The sequence below is a fragment of the Acipenser ruthenus genome, chromosome 5 (genome assembly GCF_902713425.1).
Source record: "Acipenser ruthenus chromosome 5, fAciRut3.2 maternal haplotype, whole genome shotgun sequence".
In the NCBI taxonomy this organism is placed as follows: domain Eukaryota; kingdom Metazoa; phylum Chordata; class Actinopteri; order Acipenseriformes; family Acipenseridae; genus Acipenser; species Acipenser ruthenus.
The window spans coordinates 32,911,194-32,924,980 of record NC_081193.1 but is presented as its reverse complement, the minus strand read 5'-3'; the positions used below and the strand labels follow the sequence as shown (position 1 = coordinate 32,924,980).

The following is a 13,787-nucleotide window of genomic DNA, read 5'->3' as shown; positions in this document are numbered from 1 at the left end:
ACCCCAGGTTTCCAAGGGACTGGGGTGGTTCTGTATGGATCTCCACTGTTCACATTATTACATCGTTCAGTTTAGTATAACAGAATCCACTTTTTGAACAGATGCACAACCTTGTATAGTACTGGAATTCAAATTATTTACAGTGACATATCATCCACTGTGCAGCAGAGGTCATAAGGTGCATACAACTATCTGCCAGCTGCTTTCCAGATGTAATAGGAGATGTTGATGCATTACCAGTGAATGACACCACAAATAGTCTTGTCCCTGCATCCTGTGTTAGTGACAGGTTGTCATAAGCTTCTTGGTCCTTTGAAACAAATTACAGCAAACAGCTTCAATAAGATGCAGCAGTATTTGATGGATCATACAACAGGCAAACAGAAACTTCTGCAGATGACAATAACAGCAGCAGACAAATGTCCTACACCTTGTCCCCACAGAAGGATTCGACTCACACTGAACACATCCCATGCTGATTTTTTCTGCTGACTGAATGTTCTCCATCATTATAATTTAGCTTGAAGCCTGTAGACTGTCCAACTATCATGACTACAATTTCTAAGCAAAATAAATGAGCATTCAATATTTCATATCTTTTAGTTTTTATACCATTTGATGTAAATCATTCTCCTTATTTAAGTTATAAAATCTGAGTTTAACTATTGTCTCCAGATGCGACAAGAGGTATTTGTGTGTATGCATGTGGGAAGAGGCATGAGCCAACTTCCTAAACAATGATTTTTAGATCAGATAGGGGCCTCCCACTGCCAAAAAATCATAGGGTATTTTAGATTTGTATCACTATAATTGCAGAGAAACAATTTAAATTTAATGCGACAAGAATTGCTTTCATTATATATAATCTTGCACTTCACCCAGAAATAAAAACATTAAGGGGTAGATGTACTAAGATGGGCCTGTTGCAGCACAAAGTATACATTTTGTTGTATGTACTAGAGAAAATATGTTAATGAAGAGAGCAGCAATATACTAATTTAAATATTTGTTACGTCATCTTAGCAAGTTCTTTAGCATTGTTTTGGGTCGGCTACACATTACATTATGCAAAAAATATAAATCTGTACAGTACGCCTATACAGTATATAGTACAGTAGTAAAATCAAATGAATACCTAGAGCACTTTCTTTTTACTTTCGCCTGTAGCTAGGCTACCAGCAACACAAAAGAAATCATGCTACTGCATTGTACACATTGGTGTACAATGCAAATAAAATATTATTTTAAATTGAAACTAAATTATTTTAGCATTTTTAAATTATTATTATTATTGACTTGGCATACTTAGTAGCCTAGACAATTAACACAAAATAGATCATGGTGCCACATTGACAAGTTATGATACATACAGGACAGTCAAAGTCATAGGTCGGCCAGGGTGTCCTCGGCTCACCGCGCACCAGCGACCCCTGTAGTCTGGCCGGGCGCCTGCGGGCTTGCCTTGAAGCTGCCCAGAGCTGCGTTGTCCTCCGACGCTGTAGCTCTGAGGCAGCTGCACGGTGAGTCTGCATGTAAAGAAGCGGGCGGCTGACGGCACACGCTTCGGAGGACAGTGTGTGTTCATCTTCGCCCCTCCCGAGTCAGCGCAGGGGTGGTAGCGGTGAGCTGAGCCCAAAAATAATTGGGCATTTCAAATTGGGGAGAAAATAATAAAAACTAATTGGCAACGACTAAATTAAAAAAAAAACAAAAAAAAAAACAAAAAAAAACACATGCTTTCAAAATTTCTTAACAAATTGATGCAATTGTAAGTGTCGAAATTCCCGTCAGGATAATATTTGAGAACCCTAATTTACACTAACTCCACCCCCTTTTTAAGAATTTATGCAGTAACGCCCATAATTACATATTCATCTAAGGATGAACTGCAAAGCAAAACTGCTGCTACAAACTATTCCCTAACAGCATTGTGCATGTTTAGTACATTTCAAACTAGACTTCGACTTATTTGCGACTGGTTTGTGACTATTGTGGTAGCTGCAACATAATTTAAATGCTGTACAGTTTACTAAGACATAAAAGTGAATTCTTCTCTTTATATACACACTTAATTCTACATTAAATTAAACTTTCTCTTCAGCGATGTTAAGAAGGTGGTGCCCTGTTTTTCTCATTTGGAGAAAAGTAATAACTGACAGTTGTCTTCTGACCTTCATCACTCCTATTGCTGAGGCAAAGAGTCTCTGGACTTAATAATTCATTTGAATACACATACATAACAATTACTAATTGCCATGATACTGTGAAGAGGCAGACTGAAAAGTTGTTTGGTCGCAGTGATATATAAGTCCTTTGAAAAACACAGATTTAGTGAATACAACAGTTTAAATATGTATTTAATATTGTTATCTTGTCTAGACATTTCTATAGCAGTATTGACGCTTGAAGAAGGCTAATTGGTCTCAAATTCTACAGTTCCTGTTGAAGTTAGAGGAATTCTGAAATAATTAACTGTTTGCAGTGCCAACCAGGTCTTTAATACAGATACACTGCTAATTTGCAGACTAGTCGTGAACTTAAAAGAAACTGGCTTCAACAAGCAAAACAAATGCAACAAATAGTCATAATACAATTTACAACATCATTTATATAATGGAAATGTCCTACATATAACAGCGGAATCCTTAACTCAAGCAGTGGTAATTTTTTAATTGTGACAAATATACATGCCTTGTATACATCTTCACTATAAATGTGCATAAAAAGTGCAAGAGGGAAACATTCTAGTCATATAACTGTATAAACTAGTTCATAAATATAGCAAAGAATGCACTTATTAAATTATTCTAAAAGGTGATTTTTTTTATTATTTGTTTTGCCAAAATAGGCTATATATTTGTTTATTCCTACCTGTCCAAGATCCAAGGTAATAGTAACATAATGAAAGTCCATGCCATTCTGGATGCTGGGGCTTTGCCACCACCTATTTGTGCCATCAATAGCATAGGTGATTGGATGACGTTCTGTTAATGCAGAGAAAAAGTGTTTAAATTCAGGAGGGACAGAGATTCAGTTTCTTGCATTCTAGTCTTGTACCATCTCCAGCCTTCTCAAATGTTTAATGGTAAATCATTGAGGATTAATGGAAGACCATCAAGGATTGAGACCATTGAGGACCACGTCCCCCAACACATGGTGTACCCAAAACTATAGTTTCTGTATGAAGTTAATTTGTAACAGTAATCTTAAATCATTTAATGCAGCTGAACTCCCGTTATGGTCCTGGCCATCTACTATACACTGTTCTCAATTACACAGCCGTTTTTCATCTGGGTGGTCTCAAAATGTTCAAATCAGGAAGCTCCTTTAGTGCATCTAGCGTGTTTTTAGGTATTTACAATTACACTGAAATAAATATTGTTTTTGGAGCCTGTGGAAGCAAAAAATGTATTCAGTGCCGACTGGGATATGAGAACATTAGGTTATTATCATAACCCTGGTTCCCTGAAATAGAAATGTAACCATTACTGAATTGACCTCCCAAAGACCAGAATCCTAAATACTTTATAGCAATGCTGCTCTTTGGGCCTGTGACACAGTCGTGACCCTGCCCACGAGGGATCAAAAGCACTGCAGTCACAGATCTCTGCGTCATTTTCCTTCAAGCCTGCTGCGAATAATGGACGCAGTGACCTTGAAGGTGAATGGTGACATTTCTATTTCAGGTAGGGGTTATGATAATAACCTAACGTTTCCCTTTCAAGTGCAAAATGTAACCATTACTGAATGGGTGAGTATACCCAAGCCGTCGCAAGGGCATGAATGCAGAACATCGGGAATGCTACAAGGCTAAGCCAAGAGGCTGCCCTGTGCGTTATCATTCAGAACCTGTTACAAGTAGCCAGGGTGAAAAAGTGAGGGAGAATTTCACCTCTATGCCTGTGCTGTAAGGGTCAACTGGGAAGCTGTCCTTAACACTCTAGTTCCAAAACCAGGGTTTTGAGGATCCACGACATTTAGCCTGCAGAACCTAGTGAAGGTATGGGGAGAAGCCCACGCTGCTGCTGCAAATGTCCCTAACAGATGCACCCTGGAATAAGACCGTGTCCACTTGGGCAGCCACTGCTTAGACAGGGCTGGACCACAGGACTTTGCCCCATAACAGACAAAAAATTGTTCAGACTGCCTCCAACTTGTGTGTATGGAGTGTATGAAGCTGTCACTCCCTGTCAGAATGATAAGGAGGTGGATGGAAAGCCTCCAATTCCACAGACTGGTTGACATGGAAAGCCGAGGTAGTGTTCGGCAAGAAAGCAAGATTGGTGCGAAGCGTGACATTTGTCCTGGCCTCTGTAAAAAGTAGCAGGCTTTCGCGATAGAGAATGCCTGCATCTCGCTCACCCGCTTTGCGGAGGTGATTGCAAGGAGGAAAGCTGCTTTAAATTATACAAATTGCAGCTCAGCTGAATGCAAGGGCTCAAATTGAGGGTTCATGAGTACATTAAGCACCACATTTAGCCTCCATTGAGGGGCGCTGTCCTTCATAGGCGGCCGAAGCCGCCGAGCCCCTTTCAAGAATCACCCCGCCAAGAAATGAGTCATAGTCAGTGTGGGGAGACAGAGTCAATCTTGACATGGCAAGCTGAAACAGCTGCCAGATAGACCTTTAACGTGGAGGGGGATTTGCCCTCATTAAAAAGGTCCTGCAAAAATGGCAGTATGATTGCCATGGGACAAGTCGTGAGGTTGAACCCAACGAGGCAGACACTACGTCTGAAAGACGCCCCAATTGTATCCGTACTGGAAACGCATGGATGCTGCCCTGGCATTCTGAAGGGTGTTGATAGCCCTGTTTGAAAGTCCCAGATGGCTCAAATACAGCCGTTCAGGGGCCGGACCCAGAGCTGTAGGCTCAATGGGTCAGGATGCCATAAGGTCCCCCGTGCCTGACTGAGGTGTGTCAGCAGTCTCCACGACTGGCCGCTCAGGAGCTGCATCAGGGTCAATATGGGGCTACTAGGAGCACCATGGCCTGGTCCTGCCTGGTTTTCTCCAGACACAGTGGCAGCAGGGCGAGCGGTGGGAAGTCGTATAACAGATGCCTCGGCCACTGGTGTGCCAAGGCATCCATAGGAACCAGGTTTGTATCATTTTTGGTGGTGCCCAGCAGGGGTCAGAGTCCCACACCCTATACTTTCAGTCTGATAATTTATTTTTAAATAATGTATGGATGGATTGGAAACAGTAAAACATTTAACAGTTTCTCTACATTGCATAAAACCACTACCGTAAGAAACATATTGTGGTTGTACTTGACTTAGACAATCTATTTTATTGTATATATATATAGTATGTATTATTGCTTACGTATGACACCGAGTTGGAGTAAACTGTCCTATAAAAAGGTATATTAGAGGATAAATGACAAAGATCTGCTGAATACAGTAACAACCAAGTGCTGATGGATTACCCACAAAAGCTAGGAGCCCTGTACATGAAAAGGGGGCAGGGCTTAAATGTATTTGTATTGTGTATTTTAGAACAGGGTGCCCCTGTGTAGCTTATCATTTTGTGTTTGTGTTTTGTTTTGTATTATTTAGTTATTGTGGCAGGCTGGCTTGCAGTGGTGAGGTGTGGTGACGTCACGGACCAGGAAGTAACTGAATCAAAACAGTGGCTGGGCGGGTGAAGCTGAATGCAACTGCACTCAGCATAATTTATTAACTAAATAAACAAAAACAAAAGATTTAAACAATAACAAAACACAAAACTAAAAGGTCGCGTTGGCCAAACAAATAAACAGCAACAAATATATATTAAATATAGCAGTTGTTTTTGCTCGCTCTCCCGTGTTCTCCCGTACTCTCCTCTGTACACCCAACAACCAACCCCGCAGCACGGACAGCTGCAGGTTCTTATACTCTGGCCGAGGGGTTAACTAGCTGTTAATTATCTTATTACCCCTCGGCCACAGTCTGCACGGGTTTGGTAAGGATGCGTGACTGTCAGCTAGTTAAATAATCAGTAGCTGATCAGCCACGCATCCTCACAGGTTTATAAATTATAAATATAAAAAACAATACCAAAAGACGCAGCGCTTTTATCCGCGCCGCAAACAAATACAAATAATAATAAATAGGGGCGGGACACTCCACCACAGTTATGTACAAACATAAGGCGAAGCCGTGTGTTTTTGTGATGTTTGGCAGAGTGGATGGGGAAGCCCCATCCACACAGAAACTTGTGTAGAAGGTGGACATCTCCCTATTTAATTAATTGGTTAGTTTGTTGCTAATCGGGAGATGGTCACCAATATAAAAACCCTGCCGTTTTCCCTGTTCCGGGTGGGAGTATGGAGTGTGTTGGAACGGGAGCGAGAAAAACAAAAACAAAACAAAAGTGAAACTAAAATAATAAGTGTCAGTGAAGGCTATTGCCCAGCTTGACCTTTTTGGTGACCTATTTTTGTCTGCTCGGTCTGGGAGCAGTGTTTTTGTTTAAACCTTTTATTTTATTTTTGTTCTTTAAAAATAAACAGCGCCTTTTGCACCGCAGTATCTTGCTTCTGTGTTTTGTTCCTGAATCTGGCCTGACGTCACCACTTAGCCGCCCTGTCACACTTCCTAAAATTAAAACAAAAAAGTAGCCCCTACTTTTGCGATGTTCTAGTTGTTTCCAAGTAAACTGACCAAGTTCTCTGTGTTGCTGCTCTGGCCGTCCAAACACTGCGTTTAAACTTTAAATGATTAAACAAACATTTAATTTCAAAAGAGCAAGGAGTGTAAACAGTTGTTTTAAAGCAACAACACAGACAGAAATCAAAATAAATGATATGATACACAATAATGAATTTCAATTATAGTGCCATAAATAAACCATAAGAATAAAAGCAATAAATAACGCATGTATAATACTGTTTGACTGCATATAAACCTTAGGCCATGTGCAACTTTTGTTATAAAACTATAAAAAATATTTTAAAACATTACCATTGCATACAATGATCGCTCATTTCGATTATCACGTTAACAGCATCATGTGACAGCCACTTGTATTTTGTGCAACTAAGCCATTGTCTTAATTCCTCCAAATCTGTACTGCGTAGCAGCAAGAGCTGCATCAAATTCGAATCAATGTGCTTATCTGAACAAGGCTCTCTGATCAAGTCAGACTTGCAAGGAAAAATGGCGCTGAAATCTGTTGACTGCAATACTTTTGACCCCTTTGGGGCGGGGTCACAACTGCGTCACAGGCTCAAAGAGCAGCTTTGGTATAAAGTATGCAGGATTCAGGTCTTTAGGTAAATGCCCATTCAGTAATGGTTACATTTCATACTTGAATGGGAAGTCATATTTTTCTCATGAAGAGCACTGCTTTTTTATATACTTTATACCACAGCTAAAATTAATCTGTTATTTTTCAACTTGGTAGATGGCCCTTTATAAGTCTCTTTTTTACCCAACGTAGCCAACTTCCCCTAAAAAGCAGAACCCTGAGTACGGTGCGGCAGCTGATCAAGTCTGGAAGGTCCGAGCTGCAAGTCAGGGCACCTACAGTACAGACATGGTTAAGTATGACAGCAGAACTAAATACCACTGATGTTTCAATCATTAAAATAGGACCCACTCTTTACATATTTTTACAAGAAGAAATAAAATCATATGCACTGTTTGAAGTCAGATTGTATTCGCCAAAGACAAAGGTCCTTATATAAGTTATCTAAACAGTGGTGTTATTTAGATCGAATAAACCCCTCTATCTGAATGTTACAAGGTCATCCTGGGAAGTAGCACCTGGTAATGGAGCTTCTTGATTGCTGGATTAAGGTCCTGTCATTTCTAAGGCTGTCATTAAAAATATGAAATATTATTATACAAAAAATGGTTACATGTTAATTTTATTATATGCTGCTTTATTCACATTCAATACCAGTATCAAACACTTGTTTAGTTTCCTAAATGATACTGATAATTCGTCTGTCAAGCATCTTTCAAAATCATTGTGCTGCTCCTTCTAATTAGAAGAGGTGTTCGTCTTCTTAATTAGCATATGCACATATTCAAGGACATTATTATGTCAATTTGTTATTTGTACTACGTATAGGCTTTCGTTATAATGGGAATTGATTATAATAGCAAATAAGATGAATATCTCTCCTTGAAATTAACTTGCCTGAATGCCAAGACATTTATACAGTCAGCACTCAATATCCAACCCTATAAAATGTTGACTTCAGTGACAGTTAAACAAGTGTGACACATATCTGATTATTTCATTTTGGCCCGTTCTAACTCTTGTCCATTTTTCAGGGAACACAAAAAATATGCAATGTTAAAAATACATTGCTGAAAGGACTGTGTTTTAAAATAAATAGGCTTCCGTTTAGTAGTTGGTTTTGTTGGTACAGTATTATAATTTCAACAGAAGTAGTATTTTAATTCAGAAATATATGATTCTGAAAATATCACTTGCCAAAAGAGACGACTGTGGACACGTGGACTGTAATACAGTACATACTTTTAAATCAGGTACGTATTGTAGCAGTATGTAAAATTCCCCATTAACAACCCAACAGCAAAATTAAATCAAAATGTTATCCATGCACAGAACTGCATACAATGTAAAAGGCAATGCAATTTAGTAAAAGATTTAAAAACAACACTAGTTTCTAGAATTAAAACAATATCCAAAGTCAGTATTCAAAATTGCAGAATATAGTGCTCGATAAGGCCCTAATGTCATAGTTCACTTGCAAATGAAAATGCACCAAAAGCAACTAAAGATCACAGATTTAAAAAAAAAAATGCATCACAGTATCTAAAACTGTTTATGATTAACTTTTACATTACCGTAGCTTGTCTCGTTCGCTTTGTTTTTGCTGCATTTTCGTCATGTGAACTGTACTAAACGAAAAAAAAAAAATACAAAAAAAAAACTGCAGGCTGTGACGGATATTTAAGTAAACTAACATTGAAGAGATGGGCTTTGTACCAGAAAACTGGTGACGGAGTCGGAAATCGCCTGTGATGGGTAAGTGCATTCATTTGTAACATATATATATATACAGTGCCTATAGGAAGTATTCACCCCCCTTGGACGTTTTCACAGTTTGTTGTGTTACAACCTGAAATCTTGATGCATTTTAATGGGATTTTTTTTCCTTTGATTTACACAACCTACCCACTCAACACTTTCAATGTGTGAAAAAATGGGGGGGGGGGGGGTGAAAAAAAAAAATCAATTAAAAATAAAAACCTGAAAAGTCTTCATTAGATAAGTATTCACCCCCTTTGCTTTGCTTCAGAATTCACACAATATGTTAAACCGAGTCCATCTGTGTGCAATAAAAGTGGTTCACATGATTTCAGATTAAATACACCTGTCTCTGTAAGGTCCCACAGTTGGGTAGTGCATTCAAAGCAAAGATACTACCATGAAGACCAAGGAGCTTTCAAAACAACTCCGGGATAAAGTTGTGGAAAGGCACAGATAGGGGAGGGGTATAAAAAGATTTCAAAGGCATTGAATATCCTTTGGAGCACAGTCAAGTCGATCATTAAGAAGTGGAAGGTATATGGCACCACCCAGAATCTGCTTAGAGCAGGCCATCCTCCCAAATTGAGCAGCCGGGTCAGAGAAGCCACCAAGAGGCCAATGACAACTCTGAAAGACCTACAGCGTTCCATGGCTGAGATGGGAGAAACTGTCCATGTGTCAACAATAGCTGAGGTACTCCACAAATCTGGCCACAAAAGTGGCAAGAAGGAAGCCATTTCTGAAAAAAGCCCATGTAAAATCCCACTTGGAATTTGCAAAAAGGCATGTGAAAGACTCTGAAAAGATGTGGCAAAAGATTCTGTGGTCTGATGAAACAAAAATTGAACTATTTGGCCTAAATGCAAAGCGTTATGTCTGGCGCAAACCCAACACAGCACATCACCCAGGTAACATCATCCCTACTGTGAAGCATGGTGGTGGCAGCATCATGCTATGGGAATGCTTTTCATTGGCAGGGACTGGGAAGCTTGTCAGGGTAGAGGGCAAAATGGATGGAGCTAAATACAGGCAAATTCTTGAGGAAAACCTGCTTCAATCTGCAAAAGACTTAAGACTGGGACGGAGATTCAACTTTCAGCAGGACAATGACCCCAAGCACTCAGCCAAAGCAACACTGGAGTGGCTTCAAAACAAGAAAGTGAATGTCCTAGAGTGGCCCAGTCAAGCCCGGGTTTGAATCTGATTGAGAATCTGTGGCAAGACTCGAAGATTGCTGTCCACCAACGATCTCCATCCAACTTGACATAGCTTGAACAATTTTGCCAAGAAGAATGGACCAATATTGTACTATCCAGATGTGCAAACCTGGTAGAGACTTACACCAAAAGACTCACAGCTGTAATTGCTGCCAAAGGTGGTTCTACCAAGTATTGACTCAGGGGGGTCAGTTTTTTATTTTTCATTAACTGTTGTTTCACAATAAAAATTCTCTTGCCTCCTAAAGTGATGAGTAGGTTGTGTAAATCAAAGGGAAAAATTTAAATGCATCAGGATTTCAGGTTGTAACACAACAAACTGTGAAAGCGTCCAAGGGGGGTGAATACTTACTATAGGCACTGTATAATGGGGATTGATTTTATTCTTAATACAAGAGCAGTAAAACATGACTGACATGTTCTGGGTAATGGATATCCGAGTGCTAACTGTATTAGTTATTGTCTGACGATTTTCAACAAGTCAAGCACTGATGTTGAACATCATAACCCAACAATAAAGCCTGCTTTGAAGCTTTTGCTCCAAAAAAACATTTTAACCACTTCACTGATGACCCTATTTTTACACCCAATGCAGCATGATAAAAGTGTTTCTGATTAAAATAAATGTGTTGTTGTATATAATCAGGAATGGAAAACCAAACTTTCTATTGTTTCATAGTAGCCTACAGATGGAGTGATAAAATGAACACCTCAAGACTGACTGTCATGGTCACATGTTCAAAAACAACATTGTTAAGTCTTTTATATAATTGCTGTCTATGTGGGGGTTGATGTTCTTTCCTGTTATCCTGCATTACTCTGAGGATGAAAAAAGTTCACAGAGCCAATAATTTCAAAGATTAGAGCCTACTGAGGTTTTCTTATGTAGAGAGTACATTTGTTAAAATAGCACCTGACCTGACATTCCCATTTACTGGTTTTGTAAAACGAACACTGAAGAAGCAGAAAATTGACACCAGAAACTATAATCGGTTTGTTGTTTCATTGAAAAGTGTTTAACAGAGTCATGATCCCATTTTGTCCCACATAACATGGTACTAAATCAATAATCCCACAATAACAAATCTTGCAGCTGGCACCTTTGAAGGACAACCCAACAGAACGTAAAAATGATTTCAAGTTTAGGCATATCAGCAAATCAAACACCAACTAATGATGTTCAGGATTTATTAGAAATTTCTTGCTGAGATTTCATTTTTTGAGTTCATAAATGTCAATAAAGCTCTCGACATTCAAATGCAAACCAATGCACAAGTAAACATCTTCCTAAAATTGGCTTACATTTGAAAACATATGAAACATCTGTATGTGTGTATTTTTCGTTACTTTGTTTTTAATTATTAGAGATGGAGAATTGTGATTTGCTTGTTAATCTTGTTTAAATTGACAACAGTAAGGTAACATGAGCCACAGGCAACAAGCATTTCACAGGAGATCTTTGAAGACAACAAACAGAGGTGACTTTTTAAATACATTATACTCCCTTTGAAACAAGTACTGACAGCAAATTAGCCACATACCATACGGAATGTTACTGGCCAAGTTACAGGTGCGACACTGAGGGTTTCTCACTGGTTGTCCAGGGACATGTTCTACCAGCTTGCAGTACATTTCAGGGCCATTTTCACCGCAGGTGGCATTGGTAGAGATCTCTGCCATGGAAGCTAGATTGAGCACTGCAGGAAACAGGCCTGGGAAAACAAGAAGACAAAGAATAAACATAACAGTAATGTCAGATATATAATCGAGAAGCCTTATATTTTAAGTCAAACAATGTGATTAATTCAGAATAAGTTATTACCATTTAACACAACAGAATGCAAAATAAAATTCACAGCACTTCCGATGATAAAAAAAAAAACAACTGTAAAGAGCTGTCTTATCACTATCTTATCACATTCTAAGTGGCAAAAACACACTTTTTTTAAAGACACTTCTGGTTTTAGTATATCCCACTGTGCCAGGGATGACGAGTGGTCTGACGTCAGGCAGAAGCAGGAACAAAAATACTGACACCGGGGAAGTACTGCAGTTCAAAAGGCTTGCGCCGATTTAATTAAGCAAACAAAAATAAAATAAATATTTAAACAAAAATAAACTTTGCGCTCACAGAGCTAAATAAAAGGTTTCAAACAAAAACAAATCACGAACACAAAATAACTGCAACACAGGTCAGGCTGGGCCGATTGCCTTCACTGTTCCTATGTTTACTTTCTTTTAGTTTCGTTTTTAATCCCCGTCTCGCTCTCTCCGCACCTACAACACCCACCTTGAGTGCCGAGAGCTGCAGGCTTTTTATATCATGGCCGAGGGGTTTAACCAATTAGCAAATCATCCTATTACCCCTCGGCCACAATCTGCACGGGTTTTAATTACAACATGTGGATGGGGCTTCCCATCCACGTTACTAAATAATAATAAATGGCTACGCCATCAAAATACAAAACAATACCAAAACATACGGCGCTCGCCGTCATACATTTAAATACAAAAAAATAAATAAACAATACAAAACAATCTGCACAGGGGCGGAGGGGGAGACCCCGATCTAAAAATAAATAAACAATATACAGGGCTGCTCGCCCTGTTACACCCACTTTCAGGTGTTAAGAAATACATATTCCCATTACTTTCCTGATCAATAACTGGATTAGAATGGTGAGGCGACATTCAATACAACATTTTAAATTGGGTAGAAAAGCAAGGGTAAAATAATTAATTAAAAGATGAAACAAACAAACACAAAACACTTTACCAACTTACAAATAATAAATGGTCAGTTCCCAAACATAAATGGTTGCATCTGATCCCCAAAATAGGATGACTGAGCTAGTCCCCTAAAGGAAGTACTTTACTTTGATGCATGTTTTCTATGGTTAAGCTTTGCCAGTGAGTGGGAATATTGTAGCTAAAACAAAGAATAGGAATATTGCACTAAAATGATTACCAGCTGTTCTTCACAGGCTATAAAACTACGATCCAGATGTTGAATGGCGATGAACTGAAAAAGCCATTTGGAAAATGTCTAGCAAAAAAAATTAAGTTTTGTGAAAGTGCACAGGAAGAAAAATGTTGATTTTGCTACTTTTAATTTAACCAATTTGTTCTTAAAACTGAGTCCTAGTTTCTTGAAAACAAATGTTCCTCCATAAGTTTCTAAAGGGGAGAATGTTTTTCTTACACTGAACAGTTCTACAGTTACGAACCTGGTTCTTATTGTGCTTGAAGTAAATCCGTAAATCACAAGGTCAAAATAGCCTCTAAAATTGTCATACTCAAAATACACTTGACCAAGAAACAAAACCATTGATCCAACAATAAATGGATATGGATTTTCAAATATTGAAAAACGGGGGGGGGGGGGGGGGGGCGGTGTATGTTTGCCATATTTACGAAAACATAATCATTGGTTTAGTGCTGTATATTTGTGTTAAAATATAATTATTGTGATAAAAATGCTGTTATATTTTGACTCTGACATTGTAATAAGCAGCTCTACACTGTATCCTATCATGCAGCAACGTACGTTTAGACAGAGGATCAAATAACATA

General features: G+C 38.8%; 1 protein-coding gene across 11 annotated transcripts in view; it reads right to left on the bottom strand.

Moving 5' to 3' along the window:
- Nucleotides 1-13,787, bottom strand: part of lama2 (laminin, alpha 2) — a 131,570-nt gene that overhangs the window by 96,598 nt on the left and 21,185 nt on the right. For all 11 annotated transcript variants that reach the window (XM_059024018.1, XM_059024021.1, XM_059024023.1 and 8 more), the window contains exons 2-3: nt 11,756-11,926; nt 2,872-2,984 (exon numbers count right to left, since the gene is read on the bottom strand). In XM_059024018.1, coding sequence (XP_058880001.1) covers nt 2,872-2,984; nt 11,756-11,926 — 284 coding nt within the window. The remainder of the gene's footprint in view (nt 1-2,871; nt 2,985-11,755; nt 11,927-13,787) is intronic.